The 15,659-nt window shown below is 27.9% G+C and overlaps 4 protein-coding genes and 1 long non-coding RNA gene across 13 annotated transcripts; 3 read left to right on the forward strand and 2 right to left on the reverse strand.

The window, feature by feature from the left end:
- Positions 1–87: 87 nt before the first annotated feature.
- LOC114875307 (DCN1-like protein 3) lies at positions 88–3,951 on the forward strand. 2 transcript variants are annotated; one of them, XM_029185446.2, is made up of 5 exons: positions 88–668; positions 1,042–1,072; positions 1,151–1,314; positions 1,521–1,828; positions 1,923–3,951. In XM_029185446.2, the coding sequence occupies exons 3-5, from the start codon at positions 1,233–1,235 to the stop codon at positions 2,520–2,522; spliced, it is 990 nt and encodes a 329-aa protein (XP_029041279.2). In that variant the 5' UTR covers positions 88–668; positions 1,042–1,072; positions 1,151–1,232; the 3' UTR covers positions 2,523–3,951. The 2 variants fall into 2 exon arrangements, with proteins under 2 accessions (XP_029041279.2, XP_046142757.1); XM_046286801.1 differs by lacking the exon at positions 1,042–1,072 and having other exon boundaries at positions 89–668.
- A 746-nt stretch (positions 3,952–4,697) lies between these two features.
- On the reverse strand, positions 4,698–5,253 carry LOC114875310. The gene is made up of 2 exons (XR_003789240.1): positions 5,216–5,253; positions 4,698–4,984 (listed from the first exon to the last, which is right to left on the reverse strand). It is a non-coding gene; the product is annotated as an uncharacterized LOC114875310 (long non-coding RNA).
- Positions 5,254–5,369: 116 nt separating this feature from the next.
- LOC114875189 (CCR4-NOT transcription complex subunit 2-like) lies at positions 5,370–8,892 on the forward strand. 5 transcript variants are annotated; one of them, XM_046286714.1, is made up of 9 exons: positions 5,370–5,699; positions 6,392–6,454; positions 6,538–7,016; positions 7,119–7,339; positions 7,405–7,647; positions 7,739–8,000; positions 8,067–8,174; positions 8,254–8,479; positions 8,557–8,892. In XM_046286714.1, exons 3-8 carry the CDS (start codon positions 6,691–6,693, stop codon positions 8,471–8,473), a joined length of 1,380 nt encoding a protein of 459 aa, XP_046142670.1. In that variant the 5' UTR covers positions 5,370–5,699; positions 6,392–6,454; positions 6,538–6,690; the 3' UTR covers positions 8,474–8,479; positions 8,557–8,892. The 5 variants fall into 5 exon arrangements, with proteins under 5 accessions (XP_046142670.1, XP_046142674.1, XP_046142672.1 ...); XM_046286718.1 differs by having other exon boundaries at positions 7,215–7,339; XM_046286716.1 differs by having other exon boundaries at positions 6,662–7,016.
- Positions 8,893–9,118: 226 nt separating this feature from the next.
- On the reverse strand, positions 9,119–11,645 carry LOC114875184 (malonyl-CoA decarboxylase, mitochondrial-like). Its single transcript, XM_029185176.1, has 10 exons — positions 11,411–11,645; positions 11,143–11,283; positions 10,885–11,025; positions 10,616–10,768; positions 10,398–10,551; positions 10,181–10,320; positions 9,973–10,108; positions 9,691–9,903; positions 9,512–9,617; positions 9,119–9,439 (listed from the first exon to the last, which is right to left on the reverse strand). Exons 1-10 carry the CDS (start codon positions 11,618–11,620, stop codon positions 9,304–9,306), a joined length of 1,530 nt encoding a protein of 509 aa, XP_029041009.1. The 5' UTR covers positions 11,621–11,645; the 3' UTR covers positions 9,119–9,303.
- Positions 11,481–15,351, forward strand: LOC123988045. Of its 4 annotated transcripts, none has more exons than XM_046286712.1 (8): positions 11,481–11,567; positions 12,039–12,196; positions 12,321–12,481; positions 12,556–12,715; positions 12,782–13,348; positions 13,421–13,711; positions 13,789–14,024; positions 14,450–15,351. In XM_046286712.1, exons 2-8 carry the CDS (start codon positions 12,133–12,135, stop codon positions 14,486–14,488), a joined length of 1,518 nt encoding a protein of 505 aa, XP_046142668.1. In that variant the 5' UTR covers positions 11,481–11,567; positions 12,039–12,132; the 3' UTR covers positions 14,489–15,351. The 4 variants fall into 4 exon arrangements, 3 of the variants coding, with proteins under 3 accessions (XP_046142668.1, XP_046142669.1, XP_046142667.1); XR_006829613.1 differs by lacking the exon at positions 11,481–11,567 and having other exon boundaries at positions 11,965–12,196; positions 14,450–14,756; positions 14,832–15,351; XM_046286713.1 differs by lacking the exon at positions 11,481–11,567 and having other exon boundaries at positions 11,962–12,196; positions 13,789–14,063.
- Positions 15,352–15,659: the final 308 nt, after the last annotated feature.

Here is a 15,659-nt window from a genome sequence, read left to right on the forward strand (position 1 = left end):
TGTATGTAAGCATGTATTATACATACTACATACAAATCAGCTACAACTCACATAAAGATATTAAAATCTTCTATGTCAATTGCTAAAGTAATATAAAATATTTGTAAATTGAGGTAAATAAGCAAATAATGCAGTAACCTTAATTATCATATATTTTCAAAAGGAAAATTATAATTTTCCTTATAATATATGCGTTTTATTGTTGCTAGTGATTATTATGTTTATAGAGTATCAATACTGAATTTACGAAAAAAAATTTCTCTCGTTGCTTCGTCGTAAAGGGACTTTTTTTATTATACATTGAAAAAACGAAGAATATATCTTTGTTACTGTGTTTTCATGTAATGGTTTTAATAGTATATTAATAGAGAATAAATTAAAACGAATGAATGTTTCGTGTATGGAATGATACTGTTAGTGCATCATTTGGTAAGGTTACGTCGCCACAAATGACAGTAGTGTTTAATCAAACAGAAATTCGGATTGGAAGTAATGTAAATGTTGAGAAAGATTGGGACCGCAGCACCTTGTCAATTTTCACTGCCACAAATTAGAACGTAAATATTTCATACAAATTTATGAATGAGGATAAAGCAAGATATTTTGCGGTGGGTCTTTACTGGGGTTATCCTGACCCAGGTAGACCGAAAATCCGCCTTAACAATAAGGTAACAAATGTATTTTATTTATTTACTTATTTATTTCTCTACTAGTATTTAGATAAATACAGAGCATATTCTATTTGCTTTCTAAAGTCATTAACATTTGTTTAGAAATACTTTATCTGAGGTATAAACATTTTAGTGAAGGACAATTTTTAAAGTTACATAGCTATATAAAAAATTGAAGACATTTTAAAGTTATTCATAACTATTCTTTAGGAAAATTTATTATTCGAAGCTATTAACGTCTCTATGATAATGTATTTTTATCTCAAATCTTATCAGATACTGCTATAAAACTATGTAGCTATAAAACATATTTATAACTTGTAAAGAAAGTATTCTGGGATAAATATTCATTTTATAATGCTTACAATAGGCACAATGTATGGGTGCACACAATAGGCAATGTAAATATTTTTATAATTTTTAAAATGATATATTACTTATGTACACAGTTATATGATTGTATTGTTCTGAATGTTTAGCTTTTGATCAAGACTGCCAATGTAAGACTGAACTTCTGATGCATGGAATAATTGTCTTTAATAATAAATATAGACAGCATCAATGGGAAACTGTTTTTCGTGCTTTAAGGTGCCCCTTCCACCAGCCACCACTAATCAAGCAGCATCATCAGATTATAAAGACGGTAATCATTATAATTACTCTTTACCTAATTTGTTAAGATCTTTCTTTAAAATGCTTCTCAATTATAGTTTTATGTATGTATCATTATATATAAATAAATATTCACAATGATGAGAAACAAATTATTTTTGTTATTTTGGTTGTGCTTTATTTTTTCATTAATGTTTCTCAATTATTTGTTATAAAACTTAATATAAATTATTATAGAAACAATGGAACTTAGAGGTTTGTTTTCAAATTCTTGTCAACAAACTGGGCCTTTAGTGCCTGAAACGCATATAAATGGCAACAGAAAATCATTAACCACATTATCAGCATTCAACAATGTAGGATCTGATAATTGTGGATCTATGCCTAATGTACAAAATAATTTACGTTCATCCCGAGGATTTTATGCACGTTTACCACCATTGGGTAGATCCGGAACGTCACCTGGTCTTAACGTAACTGTTGAATCGAAACAACAAAGGGAACCGTCAGAAAATAAATTAAATACATTATTTGATCAATACAAGGTGAAATATAAATTTTTTTTATTATATTCCACATAAATAATTTTTATTTGGAGATATTTATTTCTCAACGAATATTTTTGTCCTTTGTTCATAGGATTCGCACGAAGATGTAATTTTAGCTGACGGTATAGAAAGATTTTGTAACGATTTACAACTATCCCCAGATGAATTCAAAGTACTTGTTCTCGCTTGGAAATTAAACGCTGAACAGATGTGCCAATTTACACGACAAGAGTTTGTGACGGGTTTGAAAGCAATGAAAGTAGATAGTATACATGCTATACAAATGAAATTACCAGAAATTGTTCAAGAGTTAACCGTTACCAGTGATTTATTCAAAGATCTCTACCGATTTACATTCCAATTTGGTTTAGACGTTAATTCTGGTCAGAGAATATTACCAGCCGATATGGCAATTGTTTTATGGAAGCTTGTTTTTACAATACGTGAACCACCACTTTTATCAAGATGGCTGAAATTTCTTGAATGCCATCACGTTAGAGGCATACCCAGAGATACATGGAATATGTTTTTAAATTTTGCTGAAAGTATTGGTGATGATCTCGGCGCTTATGATGACGCAGAAGCATGGCCAAGTTTATTCGATGATTTCGTAGAGTATGAAAATGACCAAATGAACCAAAACATCAGTAAAGATGATATCATGAAGGATGCTTCTATTAATAAGACTTAATTCAAATGAGGTTTTCATTATAACAAGGTATTATTACCTTATATATAACCTTTGAACAGAATCATTGACATTTTTTTCGTAATGAAATCATGAAGATTATTCTTCTTGTTCATTTTTATTTTGTTTTTTGTTTTCAAATTGTACAATATCAAATAGACGAAAATTGTTAAAACATTAAAGTAAAAATACTGTTCAAAGGATTTTATTCAGGGATATAAATGTGAAATTGTACACATCTAATGAACATTTTAGACAACAGAATTTCTATTACCTAAATTTGTGATACAATATGGATGAATGTATGTAACTTTCAATACATTATGAAATATTTCTTACACTTTTTAAAGATACCATTAAGAAAGAAAGGAACAAATGTAAAAAAGAACTAGAATATCTTTTATTCTAAATGAAGTTTTTAAAATACGCGCCTGACAAACTGTTATTAGAACAAAATATTTCCTCACAACTAACTAGCTCTCGAGTCAAATCAACAAGATCAGTGTCAACAGAAGGAATTGTTCTCTGAATTATAGATTTTACAATCATTTCTTATCTTTGTACTAGTTTATTTTAGTTCCCCTTTTTTTTAATCAAAAAAACTATAAGGAGAATCTGTTAATCTGTATTCTTGTGCTCTTGTTTCATCTCTCCTTTTCTCTCCAGATTCTACAATTTTTCTAAATTTTTGAAGTTAGTGTGTTATGTTCTTCAGAGTTTCTTTGCTTACTTCTTTGTCTTTTGCATTTTTATTCAAGGGTTTTTGCGTCTTCTTTTGTCATGATGTTACGATAAATGAAAGTTTTCTTCACAATAAATTATTTTTACTGACATGTTCTCGATATAAGAATAAAATGTATGGTATAACTTCGTTTAAAAATTGGTGTGAACGCACTCTTATCAAATAAGCTCGGTCATTAGCGATCATGGTCTATGATATTGTGTTAGATGGGCTTATGGTTTATTTATATTATGTTCCTATTTATTATTTTTTCTATAATGTCAATAATCAAAGCCTTAATCGTAATTAAAAGCAGCACTTTAAATGTAATGAGATTGTTTAGATACATGTATATAGTGCCATGTCTTTCGAAAATACTAACAAATTATAAGAATTAATGGTAATTAATACATCATTAAACAAATGTATAACTCATTAATATTTTTACAAAAAAATTATATATTTAATTTGCAATTTTCATCACTGCAAATGGAATGCTTCATTTTTGTTTTATTTTATAAATTAATTGGTGTTATATCACAAAGTTTGCAACATATGATTTAATGCCCTTTAATACTTAAGAACATAACATTTAATATGAAATGCGATAATTTTAAAAAATAATTATTATTTACACAGAGGATCTTCTTATGGATGATAACACAATGTTAAATGAAACAAAGTTAATAAAATAAAATGAACATTTGCTAATTTTGCATTAAATTTACTCTACTTCCTGATTATTAAATTTATGTAAATATATACAGTATTCTTTTATTTATATACTATCAGTATTTTTCACAAAAAGGAGTTCCTCTGTGTTCATAGAAAATACTACAGAATCTGTAAGTCCAAAATTATACAAGCACACATAACATAAAGTCAGTAAGCAAATATATATTATTAATTTATTTCTATGACTAAATGGGGACTTAAAGAATTACCTTTCTATATATTTATATACCAAAAATATGTTTTATTAAAAATATTCAAAATCAATTTAAAGGTGAAAGATTGTAACAATGCAAAGATTAAGCGAGAATTGTAAGTAAAAAGTGCTTGTTCAAGTTCAATAGATACTTATGGTAATGCTTGTGTACATATTTCCCACAACTTATAATAAATTGGTTTTGATTCTATAATTAAAATACAAATAATGCTTTTAAAGAGCTTAATATTTGTGGTTCGATGTGTATTAAGAATAAGTTCTACTATTAAAAGTTTAATTTTTATTAATTGATTTATTGGTAAAATATCCATAATGTTATTATACAATAGGTGTATATATTATACTAATGATTAAAAAATTGAGCACAGTTTTATCATACTATGTAATATCATTGCATATTTTATTATGATAAAATTAAAATACCATAATAATACTTAATAAATATTTTAATAGTGAAAAATATAAGAAATTATTTTTTGCTTCAATGGTGTTTTTGTAACTGATTCAATTTCGTGATAAAACTTTCATTTTTATTGAAAATTAATAGATAGCATTGTTAGCAACGTAATTGGTATATAAAAAATATATACATTTTGAATACTAACGTTATTGTTAGAAATAATTTTGTTATTTCTCTTAAGTGCTAGACATATGGAAGGCATATTTTTCTTTTTTTGTACATTAAAAAAGTACAACAAACAAAATATGTGGTCCAAATATCTCACAATCCACCCCATGTCCGCTACGTGCCCGTTCCAGGTCCGCTTTGTTTTCGTCAGGGTTATGAATATCAATCTGTGTAACATAATAAATTAAGAATCCCTATGGCTGTTACATGGTATAGGAACAATCTTTGAGATTCTTCTTATGTCAAAAATGCTTTTTGAAAAGAAATCTTTTAATTTAAAAATAAACAACTAAGTTAATATTTGAACGCATAATGAACGAATAATTAAGTAAATTTGAAGCTGATTACTTTCAAAACATACTGTTCTATATATAGAAAGATTATTTATATTTACTTACACTTTAATAATCATATTCAAGATCAAAATTTTCTTATTTATTAAGATACACTGTAAAATATTAATACGATTGTGGTAATATGGTTAAATAATTAATATTTTTAATAATTATTATTGTGATTTGTTTTATTATTTTCTATTTATTACAGTATTTCATTTGAATACTGTAGTGCAAATGGTTATAATGGCAGAAAGTCGGGTCTCTAGTGTTATTGAAGTCTGTGAAACCGAATGACAAAACAGACATCTAATTATTAAAAGTATTGTAATGTGTGTAAAAGTTTGAACTTTTAGAACTTTTTACATAAAAGCCTTTTTTTGTACACAAACTACCAATTTATCGAGAACAACTTCTCCGTATCATACTTATTTTCAAGACAACATCGACGTTTTTGTGTTTTTTTTTTTACGTTCATTTACTTTGTTTATTATGAATTTGGTGGGTTTTCTCGTGCAGTAACTTAACGACGGATACAATAATATAGGTAATCAAATTTAGTCTACTTTCTTCTTAAATATTCTGATTGCATAGATGCTATAACCTTTGCTTTCTTGGTACTCGTGACTGATTTTATCTTTACAATGTCAAAATCACCGATTTCTCGTTCTATGCTCTTTCGAAAATCGTAAGTTTACTATAAAATGTAAGCACAGCTGTAATCTTAAGAACCTAACGATATTATTGTCAAGAAAGAAATTATCAGTGAACTATTTCTTGTTTATGCTGTATATTATTACTTTTTATAATGTTTGTCTTTATTAATTAATTTTACGTCTTTATGAGTCTATTTAAAAGTTATATTCAAATTAAGTTATAAGTATTTATGAAATGTATATATATTACATGTAAGTTATAGAACATTAAACAGTTTATCATATAAAAATCATGTTGTTTACAATGTCATTGAAAAATGTTGTATTTTAGATTTCTGTAAGAAAATACATTTCTACAAAAATTAAGTTGTGCATTATACATGTAAAACATTATTTCAAATGTTTAAATAAAAACTGAAAATAACATCAATTTTTTTAATACTATAGTTAAATGTAATGTACATATAAGTTACTCAAAAAGAATAATTAAATGGTTTACATGCAATAGTATATATCAGTATATTCTTTTAAATCAATGCTTGAATAGAATCTTCACAAAAATAAATTCTTCGCTTGCCAATAGGTCCATTCTCATTTCCTGTCTTCAATTTTGATATGACCATTGCTATGGTGCTACGAGAAAAAGGTAAAATATTTAAGAATACATATAACTTTTTAATAATTCCATGTGTCTATTATGTAGTTTTATCTTTGTTTTTATCATTACAGGTTGCTACTAGGAGTTATTGTCATGGATTTTCCTCAGTTCCATGAAATTGAACAATTTAGAAGTGATGAAATAGAAAACAAGTGATTGTGGTAACTGACATAAAACTGTGTTGGTGTGCCCTAGCAGGTACTTTGTAGTGGAGCCACCGGGCTATGGCCAACTTGAATTTTGAGCAGCCACCACGCAGTATTGCGAACGCAAGCCTTACATCACGCACAGGTGGTGGGGGGGGCTTAAATTCATCGACCCTGACGGGTCATGTCACACCTACTTCGAGCATGTTCTCAGGCTCATCTGCAAGCACCTCAAGCTCAGCTAATTCTGCGGTAGTAGTTACTAACGTTTATCCTGGAGCATCAAGCACTGGAGGTGGACAAAATAGTCATCAACCTCAACAGCAACAGCTTTCTCCTATGGGCAGTAGAGGACTGTTTGGGCAGAGAGCTTTTACTGATAGACGTACAATGCCTGCTCTTGGGTTAGTTTTTTTTTTTTGTTATTAATATTGTAGTATAGTATATTATATGTTTATTCTATAATAACATGTTATGTAAAAACTGAGAATGTTACAAATTTTCAGAACTTCGAATCCAATGGGTAGCATGGGCACTTTTGGAATACCTCAAAGTCGTAATTACGGATCTCAAATCAATAATTTTCATTCTGTTTTTGGTAGTGGAGGAGGTGGAGATACAAGTACTCCTCCATTGTTAGATCTGTCTGAGTTTCCTTCATTAACAAACAGAGGGCAAGGTGATTCTATGCCACAACCTAGTCCTATGCCAGGAAAACAACCTTATGGTTTGTATTAATAACATTTAAAAAATTAAGATAATAGATTATAAAAATGTTTGTATTCATTCTAGTTGGAATGGTAAAGCAACCAACATCTGAATCAAGCGAATTTACAATGAGTTCAGAAGATTTCCCAGCATTACCAGGAACACAAAATAGAGAAGGTCCATCACCAGGTGGAAGTGTTTCTGGAGATAAAAATATACCTGTTGGACTTGGTCCTGAAATTGGACAAGATGTGTTACAAGCGAACAGAGCACCTGGATCTGAAAAATCTCAATCATCTAAAAGAGGCATACAAACATCTCCTGATGGTATTACCTATTTTTATTTATTCGTACGATTTAATTACAAATGGATTATTGTAATTAAATATTGAATCAAACACTTCATATTTTTTTCTAGGTAAGGTGACTAATATACCAGCAAGCATGGTAAAAGATCAGTTTGGAATGGTTGGTCTATTGACGTTTATTAGGGCAGCTGAAACAGACCCGAATTTAGTGTCATTGGCATTAGGTCAAGATCTAACTGCGTTAGGATTAAATCTTAATTCACCAGAAAATCTGTATCAAAATTTTGGCGGGCCTTGGGCAGAAACACCGTGTCGACCTCAGGATATTGATTTTCATGTACCACCAGAATATCTTATCAATGCCGCCATCAGGTAATTTTTATTGTGTTTTAATTTTTTCATATTATACATTTTATTATAAACTTGGGTTTGTTTCAGAGATAAATTAGCACCAGTTAAACTAAATCGATATAAGGATGATCTATTGTTTTACATGTTTTATACTAATGTTGGGGATGTACTACAATTAGCAGCAGCAGCAGAATTGTAAGTATCAAACATTAAATTCCAATTGTTCTATTATTTTATGTTAACGTGTATGTTACCATTTATATTAATTTTACAGGTACAGTAGAGAATGGCGATATCATATGGAAGAGAAGGTGTGGATAACGCAAGCACCAGGATTAGGACTTGTAGAAAAAACATCGACATACGAACGTGGTACTTATTATTATTTTGATGCACAGAGTTGGAGAAAAGTAGCAAAAGAATTTCATTTGGATTATACAAAATTAGAAAGTAGACCTCATCTTCCCACAAACTTTCACCAAACCCAGCCTTGACTACAGGTACATATATTCAGTTAGTTTTACACAATACATAAACATAGAAAAATGTTATAACAAGAAATTTATGTTTATTGCAGCTCTGCTTGCAGACTATTGTATTGTCTTTAAGCTGGACAGGAAACAGCTAATTGTATAAATGAACAAATTTAATAATCTTTAATAAAAATATAAAATTTGAAGAGTAATTAAAGTTATTGAATTTCTTTAATTAACTAAGAGTTAGGAAATGGGGATGACGCGTATGTATGCTATATATAAATATATGAAAGGAGATTTGTTGAAATAATTTTATACATATAGTATACATCAGAAATATGTAGATGCTTATGTATAGATCAAGATAATTTTTGATGATATCATTTACAAAGGTGTGTCAGAATCTTTGTAATGTATATAATAAAAAATAGCAAATATTCGAAGACCAAACAAAATTTTAACAGTTAAAGAATAGAATATTTCCATAAAACTACTTAATATTTCAGAACTATGTAGGAACTTCGAAAAATGTTCCTTTTTTTGTAGCATTATCCTATCAGGGAATTAATTTGATTTTACTGTTTGACAGACCCTGTAGAATGCATTAACGTACATTCATGAGCAATTTTGAATATAATTTTATAATAAAATCATTTAATTATATAGTAAATATAATTTTTTTTATTATTCCACTTTTGCATAATGTATATATTCTATAAAACATTCAATACATTCTTAAGTTTTGTTATTTGAATTGAGCTTTATTTTATATTTTTTAATACTATTTAAGTCATTACGATTAATAGATACAGGAATGGTACAATTTTTATTTGTAATTATACAATTATTTAGCATATTCTTTTCTCTATCGTATTTCGTAATTTTTCTTGTTGCATGGCAAGATTAATTATATCTTCGGAAGCGTTTACGAAATAGTTCTCAATATAATTTTGACTGTTCTTTTCACATTTATCTAAATAGTACCTTTAAAAAGACATACCATTGTATGCACAAAATGTATTAAATTATATTTTATTCATTTAATAATTACGTTACCTATAGTTTACCATAATGCCACAACTATTTGCAACACCACGCGGTGAAGGATCAGCTAACCAGTTTATCCTCCACATAAAAGCTCCATTACGAAGATGAAAATTTGCTATAGTATAAAAAAATATTAGTTATATAAAAGTTTTGCAATAGATTAAAATCGTAATTAGCAATTAACATACCAACACTGTTTAAAGCATAATTTCGTCTTTTTTCTTTGTACAAATACCACGCACATGCTCGAATTAATGGCTTTTTTAAAACTTCACATATTGTTGTATCATTGGTCCACAACGAATTATTGAAAATTTTTTTTAAGCCCAATATAACATCTGATTCATTTAAAATTTCTTTTATAGACTCATATTCTTCATTGGTAAAAATATAATTGATGTCTACACAAACATTTAGTATAAATCAAAAATTATTTAATACACAGATATTCTATTTATCTTACTTTATACCTTGTTTTATTTTTTCAAGAACCCAACTTCTAAAATTTGGTATTGGTGACAAAGTAGACAGTTCGTCTATCATAGGAAATTCATATATCACTTCTTTTGCTACTTCTTTTATTAGATAGTTGCCTAGTTCAATACCCTAAAAAAGTAAAAATTAATTACATAAATTTTACAAAATATATTACCCTAATTTTTTATATTATTTATATACTTGTAATCCTTTTTGTGTAGAAGTTATGGAATAAAATATTGCAGCTTTTATTTTACTTTTATCTTCCTCTAGAAATGTTATTTCTTGTTTAAAATCACCAAGAATTCTGACTTTTGCTTCTTCAATACCTTTCACACTATCTACAAATTAATGATATCCATTATGTGAGGAAATATGTAACATAGATTATTCATAAAATGTTATCATAATTTCATACTTGGTATAACATCACATAATGCTGTGTGCAATACCACAAGAGGTTCTCTTGGCATAGATGGATGAGTGAAAATATAACATCTTCTATATGGTCCAACTCTTTGTTTTAAGTCTAACCAATTTCTTACAGGATGTATTGCTTCATAATCTGAAATCTTATTATTATATCAATAAATATTAATCGTGTTAATTTTTGAAATTAATTTAAAGAATGTATACCTTTTGTAATATATCACATGCACTTTGCCAAGTTACTCTTTCTAAATGTAGAAATCCTACTGAAAACCAAAGCAATAATAAATTCCGTAAAGTAATATTTAATTGTTGTATTGCAATACTATCATCTGTTTCTTTAGTTTCTGACAGTAACTCCTAGCAAAAATATGTACGTAAAAATAAAGATGCAAATAAATTTACATAGCATATCTTTGTTTATATATAAAATTTTTAATTCTATTATAAAAACTAAGAAACTATATAATCCTTACTAAGATATCTGTTCTTAAATCAACAAGGAATTTCACACCATTTTCAAGTCTTCCAATAATGACAAATAACCATTGATAATCTGGTGTAAGAACATTCTTTAAATTTTGTTCATAAGAAATCATTCGTCTTTCATTGTCACACTAAAATAATGAAAGATACAAATATATATATTATAAAATTAATAAAAACTTGATACCTGATAAATCACATTTATATTCATATAAAGATATGATACAAAAGATAAATAATGTAAAAACCTCTGTAGAAATTAATTTTTCTGCTACACTGCATACAGTATTATGTTGTATGGCATATTCGGTTGCTAATAAACGTAAAATATGTTGTTTATCTTGTGGTTTACTCTCATGATATCCAAGGCATAATGTGTGAGCTTTATTCTAAAATTAAATTTCAGAATTTGTTAAGGTGGTACATGCTTTTAAATTTGAAGAATAATTACAATTGTTGAAAAGTTTATGTGTTTATTTTAAAAATGATTAATAATATTTATAATTAGACACTAACCTCGATAATCCAATTACTAACATTAGTGTTTTTAAATTTGAAAACGTCTTTTATTTGTTTTTCAAGGTATATTTCATTTTTGTTAGGTGTAGATAATTGACGTAAATTTTGACTAAAAGGAAATTTTAAACCTTTTTGTTTCACACTACATATTGACGTAAGTTTATTACTATAAATAAATAAAATGTTTGAATGAAGTTTTGTGAACATCGTATTGGATATCAGTATCTATTCAATAAGTAATATTTTACAATTACTTTAATTAGAAAACAAATAAATTTGGAAATTTCTTATCTATTACTGTCTGTATTCTTATTCAATAATGATGAATAATGAATATTTCAATAATAGACTGATAAAAATGAAATAAAATCAAAATATCAGATTAGTTTTCATACATGTTATTTACAAAACATTTAACTACCTGCAAATTAAATAATAATAATCTGTTGTTTAATAAATAAATGACCATACAAATAATTATTTAAAATTCTTTTTCGTAAACATTATATTGCAAAAAAAGTGCATATATGTATATGTACGATACAGTTGGCAATCATTAGTACATATATATATACTTATCCATATGTATATACATACATCCATACATACTAAAATGGTGTTACAGTTGGGAGCATCATGATACGCATTTAATTGCAAATCGATCAAAAAGAAATTCACGGAACATAGATATTTGTTGAAGTAAATGTGACCTCCTGCTAATGTACAGAATGCAGATAGTGCATTTATTTTGGGGTCTTTGTTATGTTTTATTTACTTGCCGAGGTATGCTGATTAACTATATATAATATAGCCCGATATTTCTTCCATTTTGCAATTACTTTTATCATTATTGTAATCTATATTATGTTTACACATTTTATTAACTGTTGTTGTAAAACTGTTTCAGTTAATGCTGTTGAATATAATGTCACATTATCCCATGATGGCCCTGTAGTATTAGGTGGAACCATCACGTTCAGAGCTGATTTGTTTGAAAATGGTGAAAGACCATCAGGAACTTTTAAATATAAGTGGAGAGATAATGCATTAACTCCACATGAATATGAGGTTAAAGAAGCGTTTTTAATTTGTATTCAATTTTTAAGTTAGTTCTTTAATATTCATTTTTATTTTCTTTATAGACAGAGGAAACATCGAATACAACCACATATTGGAGTTTAAATATTTCACCTGATAATTATACTATTGGAATATATGAAGTTGAAGTAATTGTTAATGGTAAACCTTATATATTTTTATGGTCAAGGCTGACCAGTGTTCGCACAACATTTTATGTAACTGGTAAGTTAAAATATTTTTAATTCATTGTTTATCAATTTTCATTCTAATGTAATGTATTTTCTTTAGAATTTCTTAATGGTGATATTGAAATTATACAATCTAATCAAACATTAACGGATCCTTATGTTTCTTCTTTATCTGAAACAAATATGACTATAAATATACGTAAAGGAGATCTGGATTACTTGAATAAAGCCACATCAGTATTCATTTATTGGTTTATAGACTGCAAATATTATGGTCAAACAAGTGATTTGTATTTTCTTTATAATTTTACAAATCCTGATACATCACATATTGTGGAAGCTTTAGTAGTTGCATCATATGAATCTTTAACAACAACTACTTTACCTCCGACAACTGTTCCAGTTACAACAACTATTTCACTTAATATAACTGTGCCAAATACTACAGTGTCAAGTATTACTACCACAGAGTTAGCAACTACTGTTGTATCTAATAGTTATGCAACTTTAGATGCAACAACATCAATACCTCTCATTGACACATTGAATAGTAGCATGTCTAGTGTAAATAATATTTCTTTACCTTATATCTGTTCAAATTCTTCAATAATTCCTCCAGACCCTAATAAGACATATGGACATTTTATTAAAAAAATTGATATTCGTGGTAAGTAATAAGCCATATGATTATTATCAATTGTAACATAAGTTATAATAATAATTTTAATAAAAATCACAGCACCAATAATGAATATATCAGTGGAGGGTACAAATTGGATTCAGCCATGGGATATGTTATCTCTTAACGTAACGTGCAAAGGTTCAGGACCTTTCTACAAGTGCCTTTATTTTCATAGAGGAAAGTACAATGTTACTGGAAATGAAACGTGTGACAATGGAGTTCCCATTCATCCTTGCAATTTTTCCATCATTCATTATTTCTTGGAACCTAGCGTATATACCATATTAATTATATTACATAACGATGTTAGCAAACAAATTTATCCATTGACAATAAACATTTATAAAGGTATGTATTGATAATATATACTCATAATTTTTCCTTTACGATAGGACTCGAGTAATTGATGTTTATTATATTTTTAGTTACAACAAAGCCACAATTATCGGTCATCGTTGTGCCTGTTTCTTGTTCGCTTGCCGCTGTAGTACTCATTATTTTTGGTATTGCATATTATATACAAAGCAGAGCAAGATTTACAGTAGAAGTTGCAGACTTTGACTTTGGCCAAAATAACCCAGAACTAGAATATAAAACATTTAGAGAACGATTACGGGATTCATTCAATAATGCTATTACACCAGGAAGCAAACGGATAAGTGTATGCCAGCCCTATTATGGCAGCATGAATCACTAACAAGTACAGATTGTACAAACTATATAGTCTGTGATTAACATTTGCATTGTTAATCACACATTGTAAAAAATTACATTAACTATTTATTATTATTTATTAAAAATTAGGTGTGCAAATTAGTTCAGTGCCTCTTATCAATGACGATTTCAAATTTATTTTCCTACGCTTTTATGTATTTAAAATACTTCGCAAATTAATTTGTGCACCTTTTAGCTTTATCATTTTGCACTAATACTTTAACTCGCTATGCACTTTCAATCTAAATAGTAATTTTTGTGTGTTGTAGTTAATTGTTTGGACAATAGCATGCTACATGTTTTATGTTGATATTTTGTTATGTAAAGTTATAGTTTGATAAATGTAATTAATAGAGATTTAATGAATTTCAGGGTTATAAGCCTCTTAATAATTCTCAAACTCTTCAATGACGTTTAAGGCGGAAAAAAGAATAATTAAATCATCCGAAATCATTTAAAAAATCACAAGTGAATTACAAGGAAGATTTTAGAATTGTATTTTACAATATATTTTTAAGCATCAGTTAATTTAATCTAAAAGCTAATATTCTAGCGATATAAATTCATTCCAAATAATTCATCATTAAAATTAAGATTGTATATAGAACAAATAAAGTTTGTATACATAGGCTGTGAATATAGTATTCAACGGGAATATTGCTTGTGAGGTTTTGTAGAGGTAAAATTTTTAATATCAGTTTTATGAATTCTAATCTATTTTCTGCACGTTTTACATTTTTAGTTTAATTTTCAGCTTGATACGTTTAATCTTTCATTAGTAGATTTCTAAACTACTTAACTCTTCTGTTGTAAGAAAAGTGCTAAATTAACACACAGTTGTGTAAGTATAAGTTATAAGTATAGATCTCTCATGTGAGAAATTTGGTAAAAAAAATGTGTAAACGTACTTTAAACAATATATGTCTTAAACAATTCTATTCATATATGCGTTTAAATGTATGCATATACACATATGCAGGATGAGTCATTTAACTCGACTATTTTTAATTCTTTACACATAACTCTTTAATTTCTTTTTCTTTAAAGCACCACGTTAATTTGTACATCTTATGATAAAGATAATTAAAGTGATCGAGTCAGATAACTCAGTCTCTATTGTATTAAATATGATTAGGTTTTTTTTGAGATCTTTAAAATACAGTATTCAAGCAAAATAAGTAGCTAAAAGTGACGAAATCGAATTATAATTTCAAAGATTTAATCATAAATTAATAATCTTGTGTAGTATTTAATGAATAAAACGTTCTTGTAAAGCTTGTAGAAATGTTATTTGCTGCGATATATTACCGTTTTCAAATGAAGGCTCGTAATAAAACCTTTGGTGTCATAAAATGCAAAATTAAATTTCCCGCTAACAGGGAGGGGGTATAATTTGAGATAGGGGGAACACCAGCGCCATCTATCAAAAAATCGCGGAAACTACTTGTCGAATAGTTTGCGCCGTTCTCGCATAGATGGCGCATTGGTCGAATTTCAAAAATACTTGGCGGATTTTTTAAAATACAGGTTTGACCCTGATTTTGACAGATTTCTAAAGAACAGAAGGAAACGAAGTCAAAAT

The sequence above is a fragment of the Osmia bicornis genome, chromosome 8 (genome assembly GCF_907164935.1).
Source record: "Osmia bicornis bicornis chromosome 8, iOsmBic2.1, whole genome shotgun sequence".
Classification (NCBI taxonomy): domain Eukaryota; kingdom Metazoa; phylum Arthropoda; class Insecta; order Hymenoptera; family Megachilidae; genus Osmia; species Osmia bicornis.

What these genes read in the sequence shown, in the direction of transcription:
- LOC114875307 (XM_029185446.2), top strand. Translation starts at nt 1,233, where the DNA reads ATGGGAAACTGTTTTTCGTGCTTTAAGGTGCCCCTTCCACCAGCCACC. An exon ending in ATCATCAGATTATAAAGACG is followed by an intron (nt 1,315 to 1,520) that starts GTAATCATTATA and finishes AAATTATTATAG; the next exon opens with AAACAATGGAACTTAGAGGT. An exon ending in CATTATTTGATCAATACAAG is followed by an intron (nt 1,829 to 1,922) that starts GTGAAATATAAA and finishes CTTTGTTCATAG; the next exon opens with GATTCGCACGAAGATGTAAT.
- LOC114875189 (XM_046286714.1), top strand. Translation starts at nt 6,691, where the DNA reads ATGGCCAACTTGAATTTTGAGCAGCCACCACGCAGTATTGCGAACGCA. An exon ending in CATACAAACATCTCCTGATG is followed by an intron (nt 7,648 to 7,738) that starts GTATTACCTATT and finishes ATTTTTTTCTAG; the next exon opens with GTAAGGTGACTAATATACCA. An exon ending in TTAGCAGCAGCAGCAGAATT is followed by an intron (nt 8,175 to 8,253) that starts GTAAGTATCAAA and finishes TTAATTTTACAG; the next exon opens with GTACAGTAGAGAATGGCGAT.
- LOC114875184 (XM_029185176.1), bottom strand. Translation starts at nt 11,620, where the DNA reads ATGTTCACAAAACTTCATTCAAACATTTTATTTATTTATAGTAATAAA. An exon ending in CTACACAAAAAGGATTACAA is followed by an intron (nt 10,109 to 10,180) that starts GTATATAAATAA and finishes TTACTTTTTTAG; the next exon opens with GGTATTGAACTAGGCAACTA. An exon ending in TTATGCTTTAAACAGTGTTG is followed by an intron (nt 9,618 to 9,690) that starts GTATGTTAATTG and finishes TTTATACTATAG; the next exon opens with CAAATTTTCATCTTCGTAAT.
- LOC123988045 (XM_046286712.1), top strand. Translation starts at nt 12,133, where the DNA reads ATGTACAGAATGCAGATAGTGCATTTATTTTGGGGTCTTTGTTATGTT. An exon ending in TAACTCCACATGAATATGAG is followed by an intron (nt 12,482 to 12,555) that starts GTTAAAGAAGCG and finishes TTTTCTTTATAG; the next exon opens with ACAGAGGAAACATCGAATAC. An exon ending in GACAATAAACATTTATAAAG is followed by an intron (nt 13,712 to 13,788) that starts GTATGTATTGAT and finishes TTATATTTTTAG; the next exon opens with TTACAACAAAGCCACAATTA.